General features: G+C 45.0%; 4 protein-coding genes across 4 annotated transcripts in view; 3 read left to right on the forward strand and 1 right to left on the reverse strand. All coding sequences in view use genetic code 11, as the record gives it.

Annotated features, from left to right (window-relative positions):
* Positions 1-201: 201 nt before the first annotated feature.
* On the forward strand, positions 202-3,952 carry EGR_05158 (hypothetical protein; the record flags this gene model as incomplete). Its single annotated transcript, XM_024494407.1, has 7 exons — positions 202-237; positions 1,527-1,601; positions 1,649-1,728; positions 2,473-2,737; positions 2,848-3,117; positions 3,203-3,322; positions 3,848-3,952. The coding sequence occupies 7 exons, from the start codon at positions 202-204 to the stop codon at positions 3,950-3,952; spliced, it is 951 nt and encodes a 316-aa protein (XP_024351193.1).
* An 846-nt stretch (positions 3,953-4,798) lies between these two features.
* EGR_05159 (Sodium/hydrogen exchanger 3) lies at positions 4,799-7,473 on the forward strand (the record flags this gene model as incomplete). The annotated part of the gene is made up of 2 exons (XM_024494408.1): positions 4,799-4,934; positions 5,390-7,473. The coding sequence occupies 2 exons, from the start codon at positions 4,799-4,801 to the stop codon at positions 7,471-7,473; spliced, it is 2,220 nt and encodes a 739-aa protein (XP_024351194.1).
* A 1,861-nt stretch (positions 7,474-9,334) lies between these two features.
* On the reverse strand, positions 9,335-13,223 carry EGR_05160 (Ubiquitin-conjugating enzyme E2; the record flags this gene model as incomplete). Its single annotated transcript, XM_024494409.1, has 7 exons — positions 9,335-9,980; positions 10,004-10,115; positions 10,223-10,366; positions 12,522-12,966; positions 13,004-13,035; positions 13,070-13,136; positions 13,176-13,223. The coding sequence occupies 7 exons, from the start codon at positions 13,221-13,223 to the stop codon at positions 9,335-9,337; spliced, it is 1,494 nt and encodes a 497-aa protein (XP_024351195.1).
* An 812-nt stretch (positions 13,224-14,035) lies between these two features.
* Positions 14,036-27,295, forward strand: part of EGR_05161 (Tyrosine-protein kinase transforming protein Src) — a gene marked incomplete at both ends in the record, with an annotated part of 17,391 nt that continues 4,131 nt past the window's right edge. Inside the window, 4 exons of the mRNA XM_024494410.1 lie at positions 14,036-14,775; positions 17,079-17,177; positions 18,559-18,662; positions 23,905-23,984. Of these exons, the coding sequence (XP_024351196.1) occupies positions 14,036-14,775; positions 17,079-17,177; positions 18,559-18,662; positions 23,905-23,984 (1,023 nt within the window). The remainder of the gene's footprint in view (positions 14,776-17,078; positions 17,178-18,558; positions 18,663-23,904; positions 23,985-27,295) is intronic.

Genomic DNA, 27,295 nt, shown 5'->3' on the forward strand with positions numbered 1-27,295 from the left:
ACAATATTATAATCAGTCTACATGTGCAGTACAGTGTTTAATTTGTAAATACATAACATAGGAGTCAATAGGGAACATCAACTGCCTAAAGCACTAAAGCAAGAACGTCTAAGGTATGAAGCACTGTCATGGGACGCGTATTCGTTCTAATAACTTGTAGGCAACTAGAAGCCAGTCTACACTAGTTACGTGGCTGAGCGCATGTCGCAGATCCTCGAGATGAAAACGAACTTTGATGTACTTCCACAATCTTGCTAATCCGCAAGACTTTCTTGTACCTTTTATATGCAAGATGTTTTGGAATGCCCAATCATCTCGGTCAAATGATCTCAAGCTAAAAGTTTGAAAAAAAACACTGAATGTGATAGAATCGCCCACAAAATATCCCCACACCTTTCAACTAATAAATCCGTTTCTTTTGTAAAATTGACCATGCCTCAATAAAGTAAGTAAATATAATTTGTGCAACCCTTATGTAATACTTATGTTGTTTTAATGTGCCTTTCAGGGAGGAGGGAAGCAGAAAATTCGAACCTGGTAACTGGATCGCCCTCTCCCTTACCTAGCGACTGCGGCTCCCCTCCTTCTTGAATATTGTATTTTCCCTGTACATCTTGTCGTCTTTAATAAAGATGTCCAAAGTAAACCAACCGGGCTTGTCTAGGAACGCTAGGAATCGGGAAGCGGAGACCGAGGAGTCTCGCTCCACACTTATACTGTTTTATTTTACCTTTAAGAAAGGAGGTAAGGTTGCAATCGGAATCTGGCGATAGAGTGGTCGCCTCCCAAGCCCGAGTGCTAATGCGCTTCCTCCCCTCCCTAAACTTTGTACTTGTTTTCTTAATGCATTTTCTTCTAATAAATAGGCCAAAATTAAATCAACGGAACTGTTCTAAAAGCACTAGGAACAGGGAAGTGGAGACCTACGCGTCACGGCCTACATTCGAAGGTATTTCTTTTAATAATAATGTTCCTTCTGCGTGAGTTTTGTTTCATTTAATGTTTTTTTAACTCAAACCTAAAAAATTCCGGGAATGTTTAATTTTTTACCAAAAGGTGTGTGCATTACCTAATGCTTCCGAGGTTTCTTTTGAGTACACTTTAATCTACTTGTTCATCTAGCCCACGACATTAAATTTTTCTTGCTTTTTGTGCCTTTTGATCATAAATAGTCCTCCGCTTTACATTACTTGCATAACTTACTGAGACTGTGTTTAAAGTTTCTACAAACCCACCGCGCCTTATGTTTTTCTAAATATTGTCTGTGGTGGTGTTTCCTAGGTGGGTGCTTTTTTTGCTTAAGGCGAATGCTTATTGTGTAATTTGTCCTGTTTAGCAAGATGTTTTGATGGCTATTTGCAGTGTCTAGTCATCATGATATGGGTTCCACTGAATTCGGGCTACCGAAAATGTGGTTTATACAATGCCTTCATAGATGTATTCACTAGTTTCTAGCGAACGTTTTCTTTCCATTTTTTGGTTAATAAAATCGAGTTTAATCCATGTACTTGATCGATCAATTTCAGGCAGAAATGCTGAGGTTGGTGCTAGGCTTCTGTGCTGGGTTCTACTCTGGGGCCTATTACCAGGACAAATATAAGGTATTTGGGTCACCCTGCACCAGTTTACTCCTTTTGTCCTTCTGCAGATAACGCCTGTATGCGAACCAACGGAAATGTATAACAAGCTCCGGGAATACATAAATGACCTACTTGGTGGAAAGAAGAAGTAGTTTGTGATGCTGCGCTCTCATTTTTGACTTATTTTGTACTGCTTTGTTAAATACATGTTCTGATACCGGTTCTTATTTTTCTCTAGATTTTTTTTACGCATATCAATCGCAGCATATATCTAATTCCTCCTGTGCGTAGTACTGATAGGTCTCCGGTTTTTTAACTACAACTTTGCTCGAATTTCTATGCTGGTAATTGCATTCGACTGGATGCCTATCCTGTCAAACGCCGTACATTAGGGTGCAGTTTTTGCGGAAAAATTTACTGGGTTCATAGGCTACGGCGTTGCGATTTGTTCTGCACTTCATTGTTATTGCATCGGCATTTACTCTTAGGGTAGTACGCGTGGTTTTGAGCCCTTTTCTCACTTGCTAGATGGGTGGTAAATGTATCTCCGAAATGACTAACTCTCCGAAAATTGATTTTAGTTAAGTAGCAGTACTCTGAGTTTAGCCTCTTTAGATTCAGAGTTTCTTATATATCGGCGTTCAAATGTATGGCCGAAGCCGTGATGATAGTTGCATTTTGACATTGATATCCCCCATATTGACTCGCTGTTTTTCCTGCCTTCATTATCGGCTTCATTGAGCCTGTAGCTGAAGAATGTTCCTCCCCCACAACGCATCCATCTCTAGGATTGCTCTCGTTTTTTTCAGGCGGGGGATTTCTGCACCCTTCTCTCGCAGCAGATAGACATACCAAAGGAACGTTCCCTTCCATTTTTTATTTGTATCTCAAGTGTGGGTTTTGGTGGTGCCCAAGAAGATATTTTTCTTGCCACCATTCCCAGCCTCCTGAGTGGTCCTGCTTATGGTGGGCAAGCCACTTCAAGCCTCCTGATAGCTGCTGTACGACCGGCAAAGCAATACATGGCTCACCTCACCTCCCCCCTCCATCGCTCTGCAGGTCAGCACAAAATTTGCACTCTCGACCTGACAGATAGCTTCCTCGATTCATCCGTAACGGAAAGTGGTGAACATCTCTACAACTACTTACAAAAACGTGTTGGTTGTCTTTCTTAACTTGTGCATTTGTCATGTTTTAGTTGTAAAGCTGCTAAGGTCCCCGAAAAGGCGGATGAGATTTTGTGCAGACCTACTTTTTTATCACCTAGGTTACAAACTTCATCGATTCTGCTGGAAAAGGAAGAAAAATCTTCGTTTTCCTTGACGACCTAGCTGCTCTTACTGATCTCAACGTGCCGTCGAATAGACTTTTAGGCTCCCTCCTCGTTTCCAACCTTCATTGTCTCGTCGTCGGTTACCGTGGCCACGTTGACTTTGATAGCGATGATTTTCTCCTTCATTTAGCTCGTAGACGAGCCGAATTTTGCTTGGACGTGACAACCTTCGACAACCGCTACTCAGATTCCATTGAAGGGCAGGTGGGGTGTTTTGACTGCCAGCAGTACCACTGTTAAATGCCGTCTGTAGTCGTTGTCGGTGTCACTTTCTTCTGCCTGTTTGCAGCTGATAATTTCTCAGAAGAATCAGGAACATAACGAGGACAGGCCTATCAAACCTACAAAGTTCCTCTTTCGTGTGGTGGATCGTCGTATTCAATGCTACTATCCAGGTGCCTCTAGTCTGGTCAGTTGAATGCTACTCCCCTCCTCTCTTTCCTTTTCCTTATGTTGATGGTTGATGAACAACTTTTGGCATGAATCAAAGACACCGGTAATTTTGTCAGTGGTATATGCAAATTCTTCGTAGAAATAAGTTCCGCTATTCTTATTGTTACAACACCTACTTGGTAGGGACGTTGGGAATTATTCATACTTAATACCTCCCTTAGAAACTGAAAGTGGGAAGGGTAGTATCTGGCGCCACCTGGCCCCGACTTGTGACTTTCTATCAGACAAACCGGAGTTGTTGCCTTACGGTCGAGACGGCTGCAGAGTTTACATCACGTGAAGTGATCGAAGGAGGGATTAATATTGTTTTGATATGCGCTGCGTGTTGTGGGTAAAGTACACGTCGAAGGTGGATCTCCGTAGAATCATTGTCTATGAGTCGATTTAAAGTTTGAAGAATAGTGTGACAGGGAAGGGGGAGGGCGCCACCAGCTCATTCGGTCGCAGTGCGGCCCCAGTACTTGCTTAACTTTCCCTCTAGCTTTTCGGCATGATGAATCTGAAGGACCTGAGCTACCTCGGAAAACGGTACAAGTCAAAACGGTGGCGTGGGCTTGGGATAAAAATCTACCTGCTAGCGGCGTGAGCTACAACAATGAGAGCTATTTTGAGGAGGGACACTCGCCTAAATCTCTAATTGCGTTACCCGAAGGGACTCACTTCGCCTTTCCAGGTGGTCACCATTCTTTACAAGATCCATAGCGCTGTGAATATGCCTGCTGGTAGCTTTCTCAACGATGCCTTGTGTATGTCAGTCCATGAGATCCAAATGCGGAGAGAGGCGGAACCATATTTTGAGGATGCTATGAAGTATTTTAGCCATACGCCTCTGGATCACCCAGGCTGTATGAAAAAAGACAGTCATGACCGCAGGTAATGTCTTAATCCGAGGCTTGGCTGACCACAGATCCCAAGGAAGGCGTCCTCAACTCCCACTGAACCGCCGCGATGTAAGGTGATGGAAGCATAGCCCATTAGGCAAGTTGGATGCGCTTGACAGTAAATCGTCTTTAATCTTTTGGAAAATTTCGCATCTAAAGGTTCGCACAATTTGAGAATGACACGATTTAATGCAGTCATTCATCGAAAATTGGCGGGCGGATGTCACCTGCGTGACACTGAGGGCGGTGTCACTTACCTACGGCGATGGGGTAGCCAACCGACGGATTCAACAGAAAAGGCGAAGATGACAGTAGATCACTTGTCCCTCGGCAGAACAACGCTGTCACTGTAGAACAAAAAACTGGCGGTAAGAACTTTTTTGTAGGTAAGATAAACAAAGAACCTTTCGAAGAGAAGTCTGGAACGTCAGGGCTCGAGGTTCGTGAGGTCTGCACGCCGACATCAAATCGATTAGGCGGGACTGGAGCGTCGTGTCGGCCGCCGCGTGTTGTGAAATTGCGTGGCGTCTGGGGTGCTGAAGCCACCAGCAATGGAGGTGGATGTGAATGTGACCGACAACTTCACCACAGCCGATGCAGAGGTCTTCGCGACTACGGCCACCACTCTTTTTTACAATCCTCTAGAGGAATCGCCTTGGAGTGAACACAACTACTTCCTTGAAAATGGTGGGTTTGGGTCTGTTTTAAGCCCCAAATTTTTCTCCTTGTTGATGGTGAAAGTTTCGTCCTGTCTCACTCAACCAACTTGTTAGTTTCCTCACTAGTGACCTTGTCAGCAGTCTAGATTTTCGAGGTAGTTGAGGCTTCATGAAGTGCTCCTTTCTGCTCACTGATTCACTTCTTTGTCTCGGTCACCCTGCCAGCAGAGATTTTAGGGTTAATGAAAGTGCCCGAGAGGGCTGTCAAAAATTCGTCTCCTGGAACACCTCGAACGGACTACCATCAGGTGGGCTGGAATCCGGAATGCAGAAGTCGAGTCGTATTGGAGACCTTTACCGCACTCAAAAGTTAGGATAAACCTGTCACTATCGTACCCTCCTGTATCTGTAAAATTACAATTTCCGATTTTACTGGGGTCGACATTTCCATCGTTTTTCCAATCGCTTTTCCACCTCCATTAGCTACTACACTGAACGCCTTTCGTCCTCCCTACTCCCTCTCCCTCTTGGCGGCCTGGCAACCGCGGCATGCTGTGCACTACATCTCCGTTCTTCTCATCATCACCACCGTTCTGCTTCTGCGTGTCTTCAACATGGTCATCCGTCGCCTCATCACCACCGCAGTGCCCGAGTCCCTCGTTGCAATCTGTGTGGGAGTCGGCATCGGTTGGCTCCTCAAGTCCCTCCACAGCCCTCATTGTTGTTTGTGGGCTCTCACTCCCACGCTCTTCTTTATGATTCTCCTGCCTTTTTGCGTCTTTGACGCCTCCTACAACCTCTACAATCGAGCCTTCGGGGATTGCATCGGTGCCATCATTGTTTACGCTCTCTGCGCCACCGTCTTGAACATGATCATCATCGGTTGCCTTCTGGCGGGTGCCGAAATTGCCGGTATATTCAAGGCCGAGGGTCTCGTTTTTGGCACTCAAGTGCTTATGCTCTACGCTTCACTAATCGTGGCGGTGGATCCCGTCGCCGTGTTGATGGTATTCCATGAAATTGGTGTTGATCCAAACCTCTACTTTTTGGTGTTGGGAGAGTCCCTTCTTAACGACGCGGTTACTGTAGTGCTCTACAAAATTGTGGTCAACTTTCTAGGTCGAGATGATGTCACTGCACGTGACATACTCATTGGAATTGCTGCCTTCTTTATCATCAACGCAGGTGGAATTCTAGTCGGTCTGGTGTTTGGAGTCATCTCCTGTCTCATGACTAGGATTCAGACTCATTTGGAGATTGTTTACCTCTTTGCCGCCAACTATGCTGCCTACCTCCTGAGTGATGTGCTCGGATGGTCGGGTCTGGTAGCAATGATCACCTCAGGAATGATTCAAAGTAGCTACGCCTTCCACAATCTCAGTGACGCAGACAAGGGCACGTGTCGAGCCATGGCAAGGATGTTAGCAGACCTCTGCGAAAGCGTGACCTTCCTGCTAATCGGAGTGCACGTCACTTCAGGCAAGCTTCACTGGCACACTTCCTTCATCCTTTATCAACTAATTGTATGTCTCGTGGTTCGTGCAATGGTGGTCTACGCTCTCACCTGGTGTCTAAACCGATGGGATGTCAATTACGTGCAAATCTCCATCACAGAACAGTTTGTCCTCGCTTATGGGGGACTAAGAGGAGCGGTAGCCCTCTCCCTTGTCTACATGGTTGATCCAAAACTGGTTGATAGGGGACAAAGAGGGGTTCACGCCACCCTTACCACCGCAACTCTCTTCACCATTCTCTTCACTGTCGCTCTCATGGGTCCAACTATGAAACCATTGGTAAGACTACTTCGAGTGAAGCTGGCTAGCAAGAAGACGATCAGCCTGATGCGAGAACTCAACGAACGAATGATCGACGAGTTGAACTCGGGTGTGGAGGCTGTCACTGGTCATATGGGGCGGAACCGTCTACGCACCTGGTTCCAACGCGTTGATGAGAAGTACATTCGGTTAGTGCTTCAAAACACACCAGAGTTTCGCAATCAAAAAATTATTAAAGTGTATGAAGACATGGCACTGGTGCTGCATCAGGCCTCGTTAGATCCGAAGCGAGCGGATTTGATTATGGAGGAGTTACCGACTTCGGTGAAGGCGGCGTACCATGCTCAACGATTGGCGGATAAGGTGGAAGCCCTGCGACAACTACGGAGGTCAGCGTTGCGTCGCGGCAGCCGCTATCCGGGGGTGTCAATGTACGACTACCAGCATATGATTGATGAGAAGAGGCGTGAATTGATGGAGTTAACAACGCCGGGTGGAGCGTCTCCGCGCTTACCACGACGGAATGAGCCAGGAGGAGATAAAAGAGTGAAAAAGCCTTTAACTATAACCCAGACGACGGAGCAGGCGAGAACTCAGACGACTCCACCAACGCAAAAACTGCAACAACAGCTGCAGCACCAACATCAAGCGAAGAGACAGGACGCAAACCGTCGACCCTCTTTAAGATTTAAAAGGAGGAAGATGGAGGAGGAAGGCGAGGAGGCTGTGAAACCACAACCTAGACAGTCACATCAACCTCCTTCAGCTCCGTCATCACCACCACCGCCTTAATCTCCGCCTCTACCACGGCCTCCACCGCCATTAAAATTAGTCAAGGCCCGAATAGGCTTTCACTTCGTGTAAATACATGCGTGAAATTAAAAGTGGATTTATAAGCACAAAAGTGTTTTCTGTTTATCCCTATGCGGGGCTTAGTTTGGACCAAGTGAAAATCGCGGATGGTGATACGCCGGAGGCTCCGTCAGTTGGAGAGTACTTGGTGGGAAACCTCAGAGGAAGGCCAAATATGTGTTGGTTAACTTGTTTATGCGTATCAGGTAGTCATTTCTGCAAGATATGCTCCTCATGGATAAAATCATCTTCAATGACTTTCATGCATTGGAGCAGAAGTTGGATTACCAACTTATGTAAGTACACAACTAAGGAATTCATTCATCCCTGCAGCATGTATTGAGTTCCTCTCGATATAATTTCCCTTCTAAAATAGCGTGTACGAGGATTTTCATTTCGAGGAAGGGGGGCGTATTAGCTCCACAATAGCCTCCGTTGAAGGATGATGAAATGGAAGTGATCGACTGTTAGAATGCACTATGTTTTGTACATTTAGTGTTTTTTGCAAGAGATCGAAACCGTTTTGAACGGTTAAGAGTGCTGAGCAATCGCTCGAACATTTCAAATGAGGGAGTGGTAAGTATTCTGGAGGATGCAAATAGCATATCTTCGAGGTCATTGATATCGTCAGCCATCATTTTTTGCCAATTTTACCGGCAGATCAAGGTATGCAATCGTGTAGCGCCATTTTTTTTGCCTTCATGCATGATAAGGAGAAGCTATTGTCTTTGTGGTTTATGCACCGAATTTCGTCAAGCTACCTCAAATCAACACAATTCGTAGGCAGCGGAAAGGCATCACTGTTTCAGGTTCCACAGAGTAAAAAATAAATTTAGGCAGATTGTTGCCTAGTGGTTTCAAGTTCACCGCACCTTAAAATGATCCAGAAAGCTTCCCCACAGGTGTTGGTGATGAGTCAGCAAATTTGTCGATTTAATCGACTGATCGTTTTCCACATGTTTGCTTTACTTACGCGGGCAACAAATCAGTATCCGATCGATTTTTCTTACCCATTACGGCGTGACTTTCGAATCGGTCATGCAAGCGCCGTTGCCAGGGTAACAAGGCGAAGTATTTAGCTTTGCCACATTTTTAACTTAAATTTAATAATGATATCAGCACACTGAAAGTTAAATAATTAAGGAATTTACTTAAAAGGAACGATTCAACGCTCTGCAGAAACTTGAGAAAAAAATGACAAGAGATTGAATTGAGTGGTTTTTTCTGAAAAAAGTCAAATTTCACATTACAAATAAAGTATCCACACGGAGCCACACACAGTGTGACCCACTAACCTCACCCCTACTCCTTCCTTCCTCGCCTTCTCAATCTCCATCCCGACTTTCTCCTGCAACCTCGCCTCCGCATTCTCGTCGGAAAGTGTGGCCTCCATCAGCTGAGAAGCCATCTTTAGAACCTGGACTTTCTTATCCGTCAGAAATTTCGGTATCTCACAAATAAACTGAATCTCTGCAAACTTCTGTGTGGCACTCTGCCATAACCATAACCTAATTCCAACAACGAAGAAATGGGCTGCAGAGAACTGAGTCATCTCCTGCACCTCCACTCTGGTTGCTTCGCGTTCCATATTTATCTCTTTAAAGTGAGATAGCTGGTAGGTGGCAGGCAGATTGCGCATTATTGATGCAGTTTTATAAGGCGATTGAAGAGAGGATAGATGGAGAATCAGTGCCATCCCCCCGTAGACCTTAGCAATCCCTCGTCCAAGCATACAAAACGGGCTCAAAAGGAATTGCGTCCATGGCAACCGATGATCACTACCACACCCACTGCGATCTCGTCAATCATTCCCTCGCTGAGTTTTGCGAAGGGCTAATTTGACGTGGAGGATTTTTACAAGAGGTTGCTTTGTTAAACCCATCACTCCAACAGTTAAGAGCATCGTGAAGAGAGCTGAGGTAACCAGGGTGTCGTAGACACGTTGTTTGACCTTCTGTCCGTCCACCACTGTAACGAGGGAAAGAGCCACAGCTCCACTTAACTCGCCATAGGCTAGGATAAGTCTCTCCGTCGGGCTTATTTCAGTGATATTCAGGTAGAAGAGATTTATGTAGAGACTCACCACAAGGGCACGAACCACCAAGCAAGTAAGTAGGGACCAGAGATTGAAAAACACGTGCCAATAGAGCTGCTTTTCAAGTAATTTGATCCTAAAGGTAAGGAAGATGATACCTTTAGATATCCCGCCTAGCTGACGAGTGTTGTAGCTATGCGTATGACGATCATCGACCTCCAAATTATGGAATGCGTAGGCATCTTGAAACATGGCACAGGTAATCAGGGCAACCGGTCCGGACCACTCCAAGATGTCGCTGGGTATGTGGGACATGTAGGTGATACTGGGAAGAAAAACAGCTTCAAAATACGTCCGATGTTTGGTGACTAAGTAGGCTAGGACTCCCAGCACAACACGCACTAGAATGGCGCTAAGATTGATGGTGAAGAAGACCCCAAGGCAGATTCATATAGCCCTAACGGGACGCCTCTAGAATCGAGAAATTGTTGGACGATTTCATAGAGTATGGTAGTTATATCATCATTGAGTAGGGATTCGCCAAGAGCTAGATAGTGGAACATCATCGAACAGTGCCAGCATGGCTAGAGGGAGTACGGCGACAATGAAGGAGGCGTAGAGGAAGAGCGCCTGAGCGAATAAAAGGTATTTCACCTGCAGCAAAGAAACCAAACCGCTTCAGACCTATGAGGCATAAACCAATGAGATCCATGCTGAGGACGGTTGCCACGACGGCATAGACAACAACTCCTACGATAGTGTCGACAAAAGCACGGTCATGAAGGTGGTAGGCGGCGTCTAAGACAGTCATTGGAAGGGGGTAGGTGAGAAAAGTATGAGGGGTAATTTCTCACAACCCGCTGTCAATGTCTTCGGGCAGAACATGGGTCATCACTGCGCCAAACATGGCTTCACGGCAGGCGAGGCGAAGCAACTTCAGAATGACGTTAAACAGACGACAGGCAGCGATGATGAGGAGGAGGTGAAGAATGGACAACTGACCTCTGCACTTGTACCACTCCCAGTTCACCAGGAAGTCCAGGTGGTCCTACCACTCTGAAGCCATTTAATCCTAAAAGTTCCCCAAAATATTACATTATTACAACTCATGTCTTTCTGCAGGTGCCACCCCTTTCGATACCGGGTTTTAATACCGTCATTTTGGTCTTATGCGGTAAAAAACAGTCATATTTTACAGTAGAAAGATAAAATTTCGTGGTTTTTACAGCTGTGCCCTGCATTTGGTGTTGGAACCAACTCATTTCTCTCCTCGACTGACCTGGGGTCAGTAAAGGCAGGCGAGCATTATGGTGCACTACATGACATGGACTGCAGATGTACCTACGAGTAAACTAAATCCATTTACAGTATAATTTGAAATTTTTTGTCATACGAGGAAACGTGCAATGTGTGTTAGATGCATACATAAGCGAATGTCAGAGACAGACAATAACATACCAAAGAGTAAGGTGGGAATCACATTTTAGTGGAGCGCCATTTATGTGATTTGCCTGAAGGTCAAGAGTGATTTGGCAGGCGTCTCCACAGGGCAAACAGGGTCCACTTTTCTCACCGATGGTTCCTTTCACCTTATACTTACATATTGGCTTTAGCCTGATTCTCGCAGCTAGTAAATAAGCCATAAAATAAACACCAATTGTCAGGATTATTCCACCAAGTAGTAGATAGTGCTGATTGCGTAACAGGCTCCGTGTTACTGTCTCCGCCCCCTCCCTGTAGTCTTCATGCCCTTGGAATGCGCAGACGGTTGTACGGGTTGCGTTAATAAAAGGGGTACAGTTGTCACGGCTATTCGTTTATTCCTTAGGGGTTGATGTTTTCGGTTTGATGGGCCATGAGGTTAATACTTTCTGACCTCCTCTCGCCAAGGAAGTATACCCATAAAGCTATATATTACAATTGATCCGAAGGCGGTAACTTTATCAAAATGGAGACAAAGAAGAAACACCCAACTCCAACACCCACCAACGACCAATAAACCGATAATCACTCATGCTATTGGATTCCATTTATCATATCGCAAAACTGTTCTGCCAATGAAATGCCCTCTCAAAATGCACCAATCCCATTGCCACTTCTTCAGTTTTGATTGGTTCCTATAAGCGATATCGATATTCACCACCTTCTCCATCATAAGCATCCAAGCAAGAGATTCTGAGGATTTGAGGAAGCCTTATTAAGAAAGTACTTAATAATGTATTATTGCTGGCCAGGTTTTTTAGCGTAAAATTGCATCTTTTCATCTTTTAAACCACAGTTTTCATAGAATAAATGATTTTCTGGTTTCTCCTGTTTAACAATTATCTTTTCTGACAGAAATAATTACTGTAAGTTGCCAAGCTCAATCCATCGCGCAACAATTCCCAAATTTTAATTATTGCAGCAGAAGTGTACACAAACCCAACACCATTTGGCAATGCCAGTGCAAGTGGAGCTGCTGCTATGGATCGTAGACAGAGCTTACACTCCGTTACGGAGGACTGATATGCAGGCGGCTAGTACCTGAGTCGTTGCTGTACTTCGATCGTTTGATCACGCACGAGTCATCCATGGTCTATGATACTGTGGCACGACTGACCCACGTCTGTGAGCACAAAAACCCAATTTAAATGCATTAAATAATGTTCATCTTTAACCTTTGCGAATAAAACTCAAAAACCCTAGGTTGTCATCCCCTTGAACCCAAATAAAATCTTTCCGCATCCAGGTCTCTTTTCTTACTGACTTGGGTAAAGGGGAGAAAGCAAAGCAAAAATAAGTCTATTTTTCCACAAGCTTAATAGATTCTTAATATAAAAGAACTGAGTATTTTGGTCAAATGGATATCCCTCCCCACAGCCATGGAGGTTTATCCAAAAGCTACAAACAGCGGCACATTATTTTTTGTCCTTTTTGGAAACCTTAAATCCCTTGCTTTTATTGTCCGACCCACTTTTCTTGCTCTCTTTACTCTTTTTTCCCTTCTCCGAATTTGCTGAGGCAGAAGGAGTTGATTGCTCTGGACGGCTCTCCGCGAACCACGCATACCTAATGGTCCACTCCCGAGCCATTGTCTCAAATTTTGTTCTTGAGTTTTCCATCATAATTGCAATCTGTGGATTTACTGCGTTCTCAGCCATAGGAAAGGCCATCAGTGAAAGAATAGACAGGACTACTAGGAAAGGTGAACTCACACTTGGAACCCAAAACCTACTCTTCGCTATAGTAATTCGAGGAGTCCAACCATTTCGCAGTATGTCAAGGCAAATCTCTCCATATTCTGTGATATTTGGATGGAAAATTGAGGTCTCGAAAATTACTGCAGGTGGGCTCCGAGGAAAATCTTCAGGAAATCTGATGGCCAATATGAACCTTCCTCCTTCGTAAGGGGAATCGGGCTAAAGCAGATTGGCTTTTAATGTCTACCCCTCTTACCGGACCATTTATTCGGGCATTCCATATGAAAACTGGCCAAGTGAAAATAATGTATTACTTTCCTACCGTTATTTGGGTCTGGAATTGTGATGGTGCAATATTCGAGTTTATCCTGCTGTACATCATAGAACTCCTAATTTTGTGGTCATTTAAAAATTGTTATAAGTTAAACTTTTCTAATTCTGGATGAAGGATCCCACGGATATAGACAATGGTCCATTCCCAGATCCACAACCGTCACACGAGATCTAGGCAATAACTTAAAGTAGATACACGGTCACAAGGCAGCACTAAATTAGAATTATTAAACCATTCCGAGTAATTGGCCTCTCGTGGTGCAAAATTGGCTTCCATTGATGGGTTTATTCAACAAAGTAATCCAAAAAAAAATAGAAATGATCTGTGGTGCTGTGGTCGAAAAATACTTGTGGCATTACTTATTAAGGTGCAAATCCAGCCAGAATTAAACAGAATTAAACAGAATTAAAATAGTCCGATTGTGATCATCTGGGGTTCCCAGTGTGTGCTGAACCTTACGGCAAATGCGAATGTAACGTATGACCTATTTCAATGCCATGTTTTAAAAACAGTTGCAAATAATCCCAACTTTTTTGCAATAGTAACCAAAACACCCCATCTTAGCCATTTAAGAGGATTAGATCCAAGTAATTTTACTTGTGGCTGCAGTTAAATAAAAGCTTTCGATGCTACCATCCATCCACCAATAATATCACTAGTATATATTGTGTGCAGTGAATTGTTTAACAAAAGCACAACTAATCTCTTTAATTTTGGAGTATAATGTGATGTTTTAAAATGTGCTTGATAACCTTGAAAAATTGTTTTAAGTCTCTTCTTTGTTGGAGCGTTTTCGACGGTAGCGGCGGCACTTTGCGCGTGTGGGTTGGGTTCATGCTGGCTCTTACTGGGATTTTGTTCCTCATTCACTAGCTATTTTTACTCCTTTTCTTCTTTCACAAATGTTGCCTGACTCAAGACATGGGCAACTGCATGAATAAGTGCCAGAGAACCATGGGAGCGGAAGAACACCACCCGATCACCCCCCACACCGAACGTCCCCTACCTCCCCGACCTCTCTCGGGTAACCTTCCCAACGGATCACCTGACACCTTGTGCTTGGAACCCATCTCCAATATCGTGGACAATGAGCCTTATCCCTTCAGTTTCACTAGCACACCTCCCCCCAAATCCCGTCAAGTCTTCACGGGTTACCACGCGGATTCTAGGGATAAAGTGAACATCTTCCCCTCCCATGACTCACCCATTGCCTTTTCTTCCAACCGGCCTGTAGCTGTGACCTGCGCACCTTGTGTTTCTTCTGCCTGTCCCCAATTTCATCCCCCTCTCGTCTCTATTGCGCAACGCGTCCCTAGTAGCCTGCTCTCCAGTCACAGTTCCCGTTCTCACTCCTTACCCCGTGCTAATGGCAACGGTGGTACGCCTAAAAACTCCATTCCCTACTCCCCAGCCATGACCACTCGTAATTTAGAATCAGAGTCGCACTTCAAGCGCAGCGTTGAATTCCGTAATTCTCCGCGTACGCCGCGGGACGATGTAACCGAACGGTTTCACCGAGCAAGCATCGGCGCATCGATTGATACGCGCAGCGCGGCGCGACATCCGTTTGCTGATCCGCAATCTAATCCTTCCGAGTTGTCGAATCGTCTGGTTGCAATTTTTGACTACAATGCGAGGACAGATGAAGAGATCTCGTTGAGGAAGGGAGACTCTATGCTAACTCTTAATGACAGGTTAGTTTCTACACTGTAAAGTACCTCAAATTTTGCTATATCTTCTTGGAACATGTTGGCTTACTCATTATGTAGAATGTGGGTCTGCAAAAAGCTGTATTTTCATTATTATCGAAGGCCTATCTGCTAGATGCGACATATGCTGATATTTACAGTTTCATTAAGAATAAGAGAAGACAAGTCGTTGCACTATTTTCATTGTACTGCGGCGTTTTTTCCAACAGGTTGAAAGTATGAAAAACTCCAGTTGTGGTTGAGGGTTCTGTTTTCTTCATAAGTTTACCGAAGTATTTTCAAACTTGAACAATGTGAATCGGAAAAATATCATAAGGGCAGTGCTGGGGGTCTGTAGGTTTAGACCTCTGGTAATAGCTTGATAAGATGGGTCTAGACAACACACTTCAATTTCATGGGTACCGCTGTGGTCACTGCGGTAAACATCTACTTGGTAGGTCTGTTGTCTGCTTTGTTTTCTTCCTACAAACATCGCGGACTATTTCAACAGTGTTTACCTTTCGATCTGGACGGTGGTTCACTCTTATCTTTAGTTAACCTAAAACATCAGACGCCAATTTTTATTTGCTTTTTCCTCCCTACCCTGTTGGTGACGAGTTTTTTTAATAAATGTTTAGAGCAACAGTTTATTCACCAATTTTTTCCTGAAATTTTTCCATATTTGTTGCTTAACATGATAGATCTGCAAATAGTAGTACTGTTACAGTGGTGGCGAAGAATTAGACGTTAAGAGCGTCATCAAACGATGCAACTGTGGCTCCAAAAGATGCGGAGAACATACCACACTTTTCGGTGGCAAGTTTTATAATGCTTTTTACCTTTTTTCCTAAAAAGCATTGTAATTTGTCACATTTCAACAGCCTTAATTTTCTGATTAGAAGTAATTTGTTTGGAATGTAAAACTTTGGTTTAGAGGCATCTTAATTCCGCTCCTTGTTCACAACAGTTTCCTTGTAACTGAGGTCGCGTAGGACATAAATTTGGCGCTTAGGTTTCTAAGAGGTAAAACTGGGTTGTCTTTGTCTTCCTTTCTGTTTATTCACACTGCGTCTACAGCATCGTTGGCCGGTGGCGGAAACCATTTTAATGTAGAAATGACCATTTATCTTGGAGAAAAGATCGGACGGTTCATGCCTAATGACCTGACCTTTTACACAACAACAAATGGGGATTGAACGCGATAGAGATGAGTTGGTGGTTAAAAACGTTTTATAATTGAAAGTATCGCTGGTGGTTTCATTTGACAGTTTGGGGTGGATCGTTTTAACCTTGAGCGCTTTTAAAACGCTTTCAGCAGGTAGCTCTTTCTCAAAATAAGTTGGTGTTGAAATGCCTTCTGAACCGTGACAGGATCCAGCTGGTCTTTATGGAACACTGGTGATCCGCAACTCAGCGCAAAACTCAGCAACTCCCAACTCTGCGGAAAAGGTGCAGGTTGTTTTCAAAGTGTCGTCTATTAGAGCTTTGGGACATTGGTTTATGGACAACTTTTCAGGGCTCTCTGCGGCAAGATAAAACTGGATTGGCAATTTCACTCAATCTTGAATGGAAAGCGGATGATCGTAGGCGTTTTAACTGTTGCTTTTTGGATCACAGTTAGTGGGCTATCATTTCTCTGGACACATTACGACTCTTCTGGACGGTCGCTTGGTAATCAAAATTGCGTCAGAAAAAAAATTGCATTTTTCACTTCTAAGGTGCATAGTTGGGTCACCCCACCTCCTGCCGCCCTTTGTCTGCTACCTCTCCTGTCTGTGAGGTGATCACCCACGTAGAGCGATTCGGCATTAAATTCCTAATTTTTGGGATGTTTTATGATCCTATTCCCTTAAAAACTACCCAAGGGAGAAACTGGGTAGGAAGTTTTTGTACCCAGCTCTCATGGCAGAAACCTCCTCCGTGTTTCGAATTAACGCTGAAATTGGATGCTCAATGGCATTCGCTATTTAGATTGTGCCAAAAAATTATAGAATGATCGTTTGAGCTCCTGAAGTTCTAATGGCACACACTAGAAGTTGCTTTTTTTCTCAGGCCAAAATGTTGTTGAAATGTCGTAAGAATCTGCATTTTTGTTGTGAAATATTCTGATTGTTAGGTAAGGAAATAATTCCATCAGAAATGATGGAAACTAATTATTGGGAACATCCAAATCCCCCAGAGGTAGGTAGTTCCCCCCTTCCTTCCTCTTCCTTGCTTTCTTCCTTCCCAAAGTTGGACAATCGTGCTTCTTAAAGCGTAGTTGACAACATTTCGTTGTCTCTTGAGTGAGTTTGTTGTTATCCCTTCAGTGACGCCGAGTGGTGGTTCGTGGAACACTGCAGAACCTCCGAGAAGGGTTACGTTCCATCCTCCTACATTGCTGTGGCGGGTTCTCTTGAGGCCGAAGAGTAAGTCAAGAAAATCTATCTCATTTGTTTTTCCCTTTTTTCTTCTCGTCAGACACATTCTAGGGGGTAAATCCAGAAGATAGATATCTTGCTCTCCATTGGGTCTATAAGTCGTTTAGACTTCCAGGTCAAATGACATGTTCAAGCCTGTATCCCCCATACCTAGAATGATCCTTCTGGGCGTGGCCCCATAATTATTATTGGGGTGTTCTATTCGATGTTAAAATTGGGGATAAAACAATGGAGTTATTGACCCCACTTCTGAAGGCTGAGCTTCCATGCTTTTTTTAGTTTCTTGACAAATGAGTGTTGAATGTTGGCAGCAAATGTTCGTACCTCCCTGTCGGTTAATTGGGTAGTTATCTGCTTCCAACTTTGCCAAGTTTGTGGTTGTCAAGAGTTCAAGCGTGGACAGATGGAAATCTTTGCATTCGGTCCTACTGAAACATCTCCCGTTCTTGGGACTCATGTTTGCGCTTCTTCATTCCCCGTGCCCGTTGGTGGAGTTCACTAGACATCTGAGGTGCTCTGCCTGCGTCACACCAGTATTGAGACCACCTTTAAGCTTTTCCATCGACTCGTTAGCTGTTTGGTTCTGGCTCGTTTTCTCCGTCTCAATCCACCGTGTCCTGTCTTAGCGCATTCAAGTTTTAAACTTTTGCTTTCATGGGAGGCCTGCACTCCACAATTGGCGTCTTCTTTGCAGCTTCGGGCAGAGGAGCTCTTTTCCAATCCGGGTCGTAGTACTTGTCACTTCTGTAGATGCACAATTGAAGTTCAGAGGTCTTTATTCCTGTTTTAGATGTATCTTAGAGCTTGCCAAATCACATCTTTGTTCAGGTAGTTCTAGGTCCATCGGCCTATCCAACAGCCTCCCATTGGCAACATCGTAGAAGCATTCTCGAACTCTCATGAAATGGCTTTGTTAGATGTAGATGGAATTTTTTTCCACTTAAAACAACGTGGTTCCTCATTTTTCTGGGCGGAGTTCTGATAACTTCAAGATGTTACAAAGTTACATTGCGAGAATCACGTTCTTGTTTCAAGGGCCCTCGCAAAATTCTTCAATCACTCCTGTTTTTATTTTCGTTAAATTCCGCTGGGTCATTTCCTGTCCTCAAACTTCTTGTATCCTCGTTTCATTTCCTCTTTCATCCTTCCTCAATGCTCTATACTTTTCTGTAAAATCGTCTTCAAGACATCAACTAGATATTGTGGAATTAGAAAGGAAGCTGTCGTGGTGTTTCTAAATTCTCTAGCCTTCCTTCAAACTAACACGCCTTCATGATAGTACCTACCGATCTGTCAGTCATCCGATCCCTGATCCAAATCCACAAACGGAGCCAAATCCGGCTGATTTCACTCCTTTGTTCTTCTCCAGGTGGTACATACCGAAGATCTCGCGGAAGGACTCTGAACGTCTTCTTTTGTTGAACAGCAACACTCCTGGCACCTTCATGATTCGTGACAGTGAAACAGCTCAGGGTGAGTCTCATTTTGGCCATTCGTTGATGCTTTTACGCATTGTTGAAGGACTTTCGCAAGAGTAGGATTGGCAGGCAACCCCTGGAACTGAGTTCTCTTTCTCCTTAACCATCCAGCTCCTCCGATCCCTTTAATTTGATTTTCAAAACAATCCATATAATGTAGTGGTGGTGGTAGTAGTGATGAAAGTAGTCTGTGGAGGGACTTCACCGGTCACACTATTGATAGATGGGGGCATTTTTTGACCTGTTGAACAGTACCTCCTGTCTCATCCGACCACTTTGACAGGTCTTATGTGGAGTGGGTGTCAGGCCTGGTAAGTGTGTTGGCCCACTCAATTCGTGCGGTTTGAAGATGCGTCTGGGGTAGGTTTTGAAAATAGAGGAAGAGCCTTGCGATTGACAATAGTCATGTCCCTTCTTCAGTTGGGTGGATTCTGTGATCGAATACAAAATTGATGGGGTTTCCATAGACCTTCCCCTTCCCCTTTCAGAAGTAGTCTGATCACGGAGGTCTATCAAAAAAGTCTTTCCATTCCGTTAGAAAAGGAGAGTTGGCAGTTGATTGTGTGTGAGCTTCCCATGGGGCTACCTCCATCGCGTCAACCAGATGCCCTTTTGGCTTGGCATGAGATGTCACCTTGACACTTGTCGCGCAACCCGTGTTACATGAATTGAACCAAAGAGTGAGGGACAGCGTCCCCTAATGCGCCTCATGGGGGCCTAAATTAATCTTCTTCTTCATTAGCTGGACATTATGGTGATTAAATTCCTTCTAGAAGAGTCGGCTTCATCCACGACTGTAAGAGTTGAAGAAAGGGCCACGGAAGTGATTAAGGACACGAATGCTTGAAAGGGTTATCAAAATAATGGAAAGCTGAGAGGGAGGAGTAGTAGCTGGCGTTGTTTGAGTAGGCCGACTGCTATTCCCATCTAGTATGCATTGTCACACTGTGGAGTTGAGATGGTTTTGAATCTATCGTGGATCAGTTTTTCCGCAAGAGGGATAGGGTTTGAACATGGTCAAGCTATTGGGTATGTCAAAGTAAGGATGCTCTGGGTGTCCGGCTCCATAGCTGTTTTGGAAAATGGAGAAAAGTAACCATTGAATGCTGGGTCCACATCTGTCCTGTTTCATGACAGCCTCAAATCCCAGTCAAGTACGTCCCCGGGTCACTACCTGCACAAAATCGGTTTTAAAGAAGACCTGACCCTCCCTTGAATCGATCTCTGAGGCAAAATTTTCACGATGGAATCATATCATCTAGCCCGATGTCGAAAGGATGTCCTAAAACTACTTAGCTAATTTTTATACTTGAAAAGTGACCTTTTTGTGCTCATACAGTGGCCCATAAGGCCTCCTGGGACTTCACAAAGGAAGTGGTTTCATGAGGGCTTATCTTTTCAGACGTGAACACAGGAGAGACCCTTGCACATCACCCAATATCGGTTCACTCACCGAGAGGAGTTTAGCGGGTCCGTGTGAATCAGGAAAACGATACCCTTGGAGTGACTAATATCTGACATTTTGAAGGTGTTGAATTCGTCTTCCAACTTACCAATTGATTGGTGACTATCTGTCCGGGATGACAAGATTCACCTTTTTCTTCATCGATGACCAATCAACTCCGTGTAAATAGTTTTCAGGAGCGAAAAAAAAAGAATCTTTTCAACCATAGATCCTTTGTAAAAAGAAAGTTCCTTCTTAATACACCTTCTCACTGTTGAAGGGAGAGGAGTGAGGGCGGGTAAGTCATGATTCCGCGTGTCCGATAAGCAGTACTTGGGCAAATTTAGTAACCGCCTCGCGCGTGTGTTCTGGCTGATACGACGCGCGTGCAGGGCAGATGAGTCAGTGAGGATTCCTCGGCTTTTGATTGGTGCATTTCCCGTTTTATCAAACAATAACGGGAATGGTACATTTTAACTACACCTGTGTACACAATCGTGCCACCTCTCGGCATTTTTCTCGTTACTGTACCTATCATCAACTCTCTGGCGTGGACTTTTATCTGATGACTTCATCCTGTCATTAGGGTATGTCAGTTTTTGCGTTAATGTGCGGCTAATTTTTTTTGTATCACCACATTCAACTGAAAGGCGGCTTTTGATCTTTGTCGACTCTGTTAGGTGCTTTGGTATCTACTCCTGTAGGCTGTGTCAATTTGATCTACGTGGTTTGCTAGAATTGGCGTTGCTGGATTTGGATCCAAGAATCGTCTAAGCTGCTTGTCTTTATCGCCAGGATAGGAATGAAGTATCCTACGCTTAAATCCTCCAAATAATTGGAACTAACCTCGTTTCGTGCCTAGAATTGCACTTTTTTAAAAAAGTTTGACATTTCTGCTTACCGCAGGGACGAAGCTAATTAAAGAAGGTGCACACTGGATGCAAATCCGCATACAAGCGTACGATTTTGTTCCAAGAAATCTCGGCCACTTTCTCAGCTGCCTACACTTCTGGGTTACTTTTTTATGGTCAAGATCTACAAGGTGTTGGTGGACTCCGTTTATTCTGTGTGAATTTGTAGTTTTCATTTACTCATGAATCCATTTAACAGTGCCTAGGTTATTATGTAGCGCACCGAGACTTCCTTGAAGCCGAATGAAGACGTAATACTGGGGCAGAATATGTTTTGCCGGGGTATAGAAGGGCTGCGGGGCTATTGTCATAGCCCGGAGGTCCACGAAGCATAGCTCCTTCCCTCTTCATTTGAGCGTTGCCCCCGTCGCTCCCCTTGATCAACCTTCCGCGTCGGCCACCACAGCGTAATTGGTGCTGTAAGAAGAAGCCTCCACGAACCAATTGTGCTGGTCGTCGGATTTCCATGCAACTGAGGAGGTACTTGATAGCAATGTCACCAATCCCTCTTGGCAATTTAACTGGATTTGCTTGGGCACTGGATTGTAGGGAAGAGTGAATGTGCTGACCGTCACGCGTGTCCATCGCTAGTCGTAGGCACATCGGCCTGAAAGCAGTTATGGAACAAAAGACGGGATCTGCCATAGTTCCATGGGTGTAAGGTTTTGCGTCCATTCCTCCTGGCCGCTTTGTTCACGCTTCAATGCTGCCTGGGCGCATCTATCAGGGCTCCATCCGTCTATCAGAGAAGTGGAGGAGGTATTGCGTTTTCCAGGTACGGTCTACAGCTCCGTAAGGACTATTTTCAGATAGTTCATGGCTAGTGTCATTTCACTTGTTAGTAGCTTTCCTGCAGACCACGAGACTGGGGTAGTTACCGAAGGTGGGCTTCATTTTCAACCCTTCTGTCATGGGTCGTCACCGACTTGCCTATCCATAGCATATGCACTTCTTCCTTCACGCCAAAGTCTATCACCTAGCAGTGGAAGTCAGGATAGATGCCTCCTAGGGTCGGGTTTGCTTCCCGCTGCCACCAATGTAGTGCCCCGAGGCTTCTCTGAAGACGAAAGGGGACATAATGCAAGGGCAGACTGTGTATCGTCAGAGACCGGAACGGTTAGGGGAAGCTACGGACATGGCCTGGAGGCTATCTCACCTAGTAGAAGCCCAAAGGCGGAGCCCCTCAAGTGCCCGCTAATCCGAACCAGCGGTTTAAACAAACATTCAATGTATTTCGATTATCCCTACCCCTTATCAGGTGAGAAACTTTTCCTTTCTAATATCATCCAGAGGTGAGGTCTTTCTTGCTGAATATTCTTCGGCCACTCTGTGCAGGAATAGCTTGGTGGTAGGTTAGGATCAGAGTCGATGTCCGGATTCCCTCCTGAAACCTCCCAGTTGATGCGGCATTTCGAGTTATTATTGCGTTTACTGGCCGAATGCGACCTTTGAAGTTGTGTCGATTCCACCTGTTGTTTGAAATGTCAACATGACCTATTTTAGTGGAAATGATTTATTGTAGGAGCAAGTTGTCATCCTTTTTGTATCAAGTAGAGCTTCCTGGCTGAAGTGTTTACTCTTTTTCAATCTGTCTCATGCAGTCTCTTACTTCCCTTATTACCTACTGCTGTGCTAGCATTCAAAATGAGTTGATTTGAAGACTCTCTTACACTTCTCGACCACTTTTCTCTCACAATTTGGGTTTAACCGTATTTGGTGGTTGCTATAGATATAACAATAAAACCGATTTTGCTGAATCCTGTGAATAGATGCTTGTTCTCCTCCCTACTCTCCGCATTTTTTGACGCTTCCTCATGACTGATTCATGCAGTCAAATGGAAAGTCGGATCTTTTGAGGGAGGGTGGCGACGCCGTGCCTCGTCACCAAAGAAGACCTTTGTTCAAAAATCTAGTCACGGTACCTAAAGAGACATTGTCTTTTTTCTTATTAAATGGAAACGTGAGGATTTTGGGTTAGCTTCCACTTCTTCTAACGCGTTGGTGGAGGATCTCCATTTAGAAAAAAAAATATCAATTCACTGAAAGACCGATTTTGGTTAGGGAAAAGAAGACGTATCTCCTCATTCCTTTATCCTGATAGTTATCAGGATCTTGCGTCAGATCTGCATCATCTCCACCTCCTATTTGCCCAAGCCCCGCCTTTGATTTGACCGCCCATTGTCTACTGTCTGGTCTTTTATGACAACGCCACGAATGCGGAGGTGGATTGTAGAGGGAGTAATGGCCATTTAAGTACCTTCCCCCATTTTACTCCTCGCTCGGGAACAGGAAACACATTCAGCCACTTTTCGGAATAGCGGATTCCCTTCTTTCGGTGATAGTGGAAAAAGGCGTGCTTCCTCGAAACCGGAGACCCATCATCAGTGAAGTAAGATTTATTTTTATCGCCATGTGACTCGTTGAAGTCATTGATACCAACACCTGCAACTGTTTGGACTTCTTTGTGGATCCTAGAATCGTGAATGGAATTGGGATTAGATTGCAGACCAATTTTGTCCGGATTTCTTGCAAAGCAAGTGGATATTATCGTGTGGAGACACCAGGAAGTATAGGTCCTTGTCGGATTTTGATATTGTTGGTCTGAGCGATCTTCAGCCATCACCGGTCCTCCTTTTTTTGCTCAGTCTCAAATGGTTAACTGTCGGCGCGTAAGTAATTCTTTCTGAGCTCAACTCTTTCCTCGCATCAGCTAACTGTTTACAATCGCCTTGTGTCGTCGTAGTCAACGCCACTGCCTCTGCCACAAACTGGCATCTCCTCTCCTTCCACCTCCCTTCCCCCCCCCCCCTCCTTCAAGTCACTTCACTCCTTGCAACCACCCATTCTCTCCACCTCACCTCGCTTCGTCGTATTTCGATTAGATTGGAAGAAGATGCGTCCGTTCCGATATCGACAAACTGTGAAGAGCAAGTTTGATCATGAAGCCGCTGAGTGTTGGAAGGTAACGATGAGACTTAACTTCAATCCACCTAACCAAAACTTCTGCCTGAACTTTCAAAACTGGATCAAAAAACATTTCCCCTTTCACAATCATCCTGAAGTTGATTTTAAGTTAGTGGAGTAACCTTTTGTAGGTCAGTGACCTAATCTGATTTCCATCCATTGACAAGGGGGACTGGGCGATGGAATCTTTATAAGTAAATCTGAGGCCAGACTTGAGAAATTTTTCACGGTTTCCTCAAATTTTGCCTCCAACGAGGTCTACAATTTTGCTTGAAGCCAGTGTATCTTTGCAGTCAGCTTTATTCAACTAGGTCCCTTTTTTCCTGTATTAATATGTTACAAATCTCTGCCTATACTGAATACCTTTCCACCCATATTCGACCACCGCCGTCCTTCTTTTCCTCTTCTCCTTTTTCCACCTCAGTGTATTTTTGGCGCGTGGTGACCCCCTCTGTCCCGCCCTGCCCTGCCCCCCTTCGGCCAAAGCCAATCTTCTCTCCACCATCTCAACAGCCTCTTTTTAACCGCCCCGCATCGTCCCGTGTCGTCACTTTCGTTTATGCCGCAAATTAACATCTCTTCTACTCTCCCTCCTTGCCGTCTCTCCCCACCTCATACCCCACCGCACTCTCCCCCACCTTGCGGTGGTAGCCGAGATGAAAGCCATTTGGGGTAGTGATGGTGATGACATCAGTGCACATGCCCCTAAACACACACGTGCATATGCTCCTGTTTACTTGCAATTTTGGCCACCGGCCAAAATCACTTTCATTGTGCCTGTGCGTCCACGTGTGCGTGCGTCCGCACCCCGAATTTCCCATTGGTCGGCAGGTTGACTAGTTAGTTGCCTGTCCACGGGCTACCCGTGCTTGCGTGGCGCGACAGTAGATGGACAGGCGGAGGCCAGGGCGCGAGAGGGCAGGCTACGTATGTAACCAACTCACCTCAGGTATCTCTACGATTGTGTGTGTGCGTGGATGGGTGGGCGCGTCCTTGTGGTGTCAGGCATAACTACTTCGGTGAAAGGCCATTCTCTCAGTCAGATGTAGAGGTAGCAATAGGTTCACTACCCTACTCTTGTCACTCCTACCCTTTTGGTCTCTGTTACACCTATTGATAGGTTGATATGACTTGGTTTGAGTTGCCCCCATCCTTAGAACTGGTACCATTCTTTCCAGCAGTAGTAGTTTCTCTTCTTCCCCATCTTTATTCTTTTGAGTGGATTCCATCATCTGCTTCGATTGACCTAGTTAGGTACTGAGACGGTATCTGCAATGATCTTTTTGCCTCTATCGGCAACCGCGCAGCTGCACGTCTACTCCAGTCGACTTGAGGCCGTCATAAATTTGGGCTTAGGCGGATCAGACTCACAAAATCAGCTTTCGTGCAGCTTCTACAACCATTATTCCTCCAGCTTCATGAATCCGTTCTGCCATTCCTCCGTCATTTCTCATGGTCGTGGTTGTAGATGGGTGGATATTGGAAACACTCGCCACTCTTCACACTAGCGTTGCGGTCACTTGCGAGCTTTGCACCTCATTCATGCAGAGCCTTGTCCCTCACACTCATTGAGCTGTCGTGCCGGCCGACGGAGACTTTCTGTATGCAATACCCTGTGCAATAGAGGTTCTTTAGCCATATTCACCTCAAAGGTGGCGACACCTGTCCAAAACTGCGCGGTCCGCCTATTTGTCAGATACATGATGCTAGGACAAATAACTACTGCCCCTTTTTATTTTCTCAGATAAATTGAAGGATGCTGCGACCCGTCGAAAGGCTCTTGACAGCTGTTTACTGCAAACACTTGGTAGGACGGTGTTAGAGAAGGCGTGGAGAGGGCAGCTCGTCCCTGTCATCAAGAGTCTGACTGACAATGACGACTGACTTCAAAACGTGTTGTTGGGGGTTGGCAACTGTGCTGCTAAAGAGTCGAATTTGAATACGGAAGTTGATTAAAAAATAGTTGGGAGATGACCTAGAGCGCCGAATTTTTTGCTACTTCTCTTTTAGACGATTGTCCCGGGCAGGGGAGCGCTCCATTCTAATGGCTGCTTTTAGGTTTGGAGGCACTTCCTGATCTTCCTTCCCGATTATTAGTGGACTGCCTTCACAGCTCAAGCAGTGGGGTTTTCGTCCTCAATGGGGATAATCCAGCTTTCCATCAAATCATCGGATGTGTCTCGCCTGTCGTTGTACCGACTAATACTGAGCACCCATTGGATAGTTGCCCTCCATCCACCACCCCCCAAACATGAGTCAAGTTAAGTCGGGCTGATTGTTGTTGTTGCCGCTGGTAGTTGGCGCCTCTGATGTTGTTGAAATTCCCCATCTGACTTGTGTTGAGACGTAGTTTTTTTGCCCCTAGAAGTTGCTCCAGCCATCCCCTAAGCACACTGTCCCATTACCGACAGAGAGATGTGGGTTCTGGGGTACTAGCAGCATAATGGAACGTCATATTTTTGTTCAATCTTTTTAACGTTTCCCAGTGCCCTCCGTTTGGTTCATTCTCCGATTCTCGCAACTTGGAGACGTGGGACTAGTTTATTTAGTAACCACCATGCACCCTGTCAAGGTTGGAGCAGTTGCAAAAGTGGATGCGGTTTTAATAACTTCCTTTTATGAATGCTTCCAAATTCAGTCGGCAACAATGCACTTTTGGGCGTAGCATCCAGTTGAATGAAACTGGATTATTGCTGTTTATTTGTAGTGGGTTTACTAATCCTGCCACCAATTTAACACCCCGCGTCACCCCTGAAGCCATAGGACCCTAAAAGTGGCTTTATCATCGATGCATGAAGGGCCCGGGAGTCCAGCAGCATGGGTAGTACCATCAAAAGAGCTCTATGCCATAGCTTTGAAGACTGAGTCCTGGGAGACTGAAGAGGCCTCCCAATCTAATACGAATGCCATTCTGGCACGCAATCTTAAGACTCACCGGTCTCTCTTGGAGTGATTTCCTTTAAAAGAGTTTATTTTCCATATCTCAGCGTTTCACTCAGGCTGTCTAGCACCCTACCAACTTTATCCTTTAAAATGGCTAGGCAGTGCTGGGTTTAGGATCTAACACGTCCATTCTGGCTCACCCTTTATCCATTAGCCTGGTATCACCTCACTTAAAGTTTAAGATCTCATATCCGGTCTGGGCTTCTCACTCCAATTAACTACCTCTAAAGGGGAGGGAGAAGGGAATCAAAAGCAAGTGACGTTCCTCCGTTAGCATTTCCACCTGCTCTATCGTGGTTCGGATCACGGAGCAGCTCATTGCCATTTGTAGGGACGGTCAAAGCAAACTGTTTTATGGCCAATGCG

Source organism: Echinococcus granulosus (genome assembly GCF_000524195.1).
Source record: "Echinococcus granulosus chromosome Unknown EG_S00036, whole genome shotgun sequence".
Classification (NCBI taxonomy): Eukaryota; Metazoa; Platyhelminthes; class Cestoda; order Cyclophyllidea; family Taeniidae; genus Echinococcus; species Echinococcus granulosus.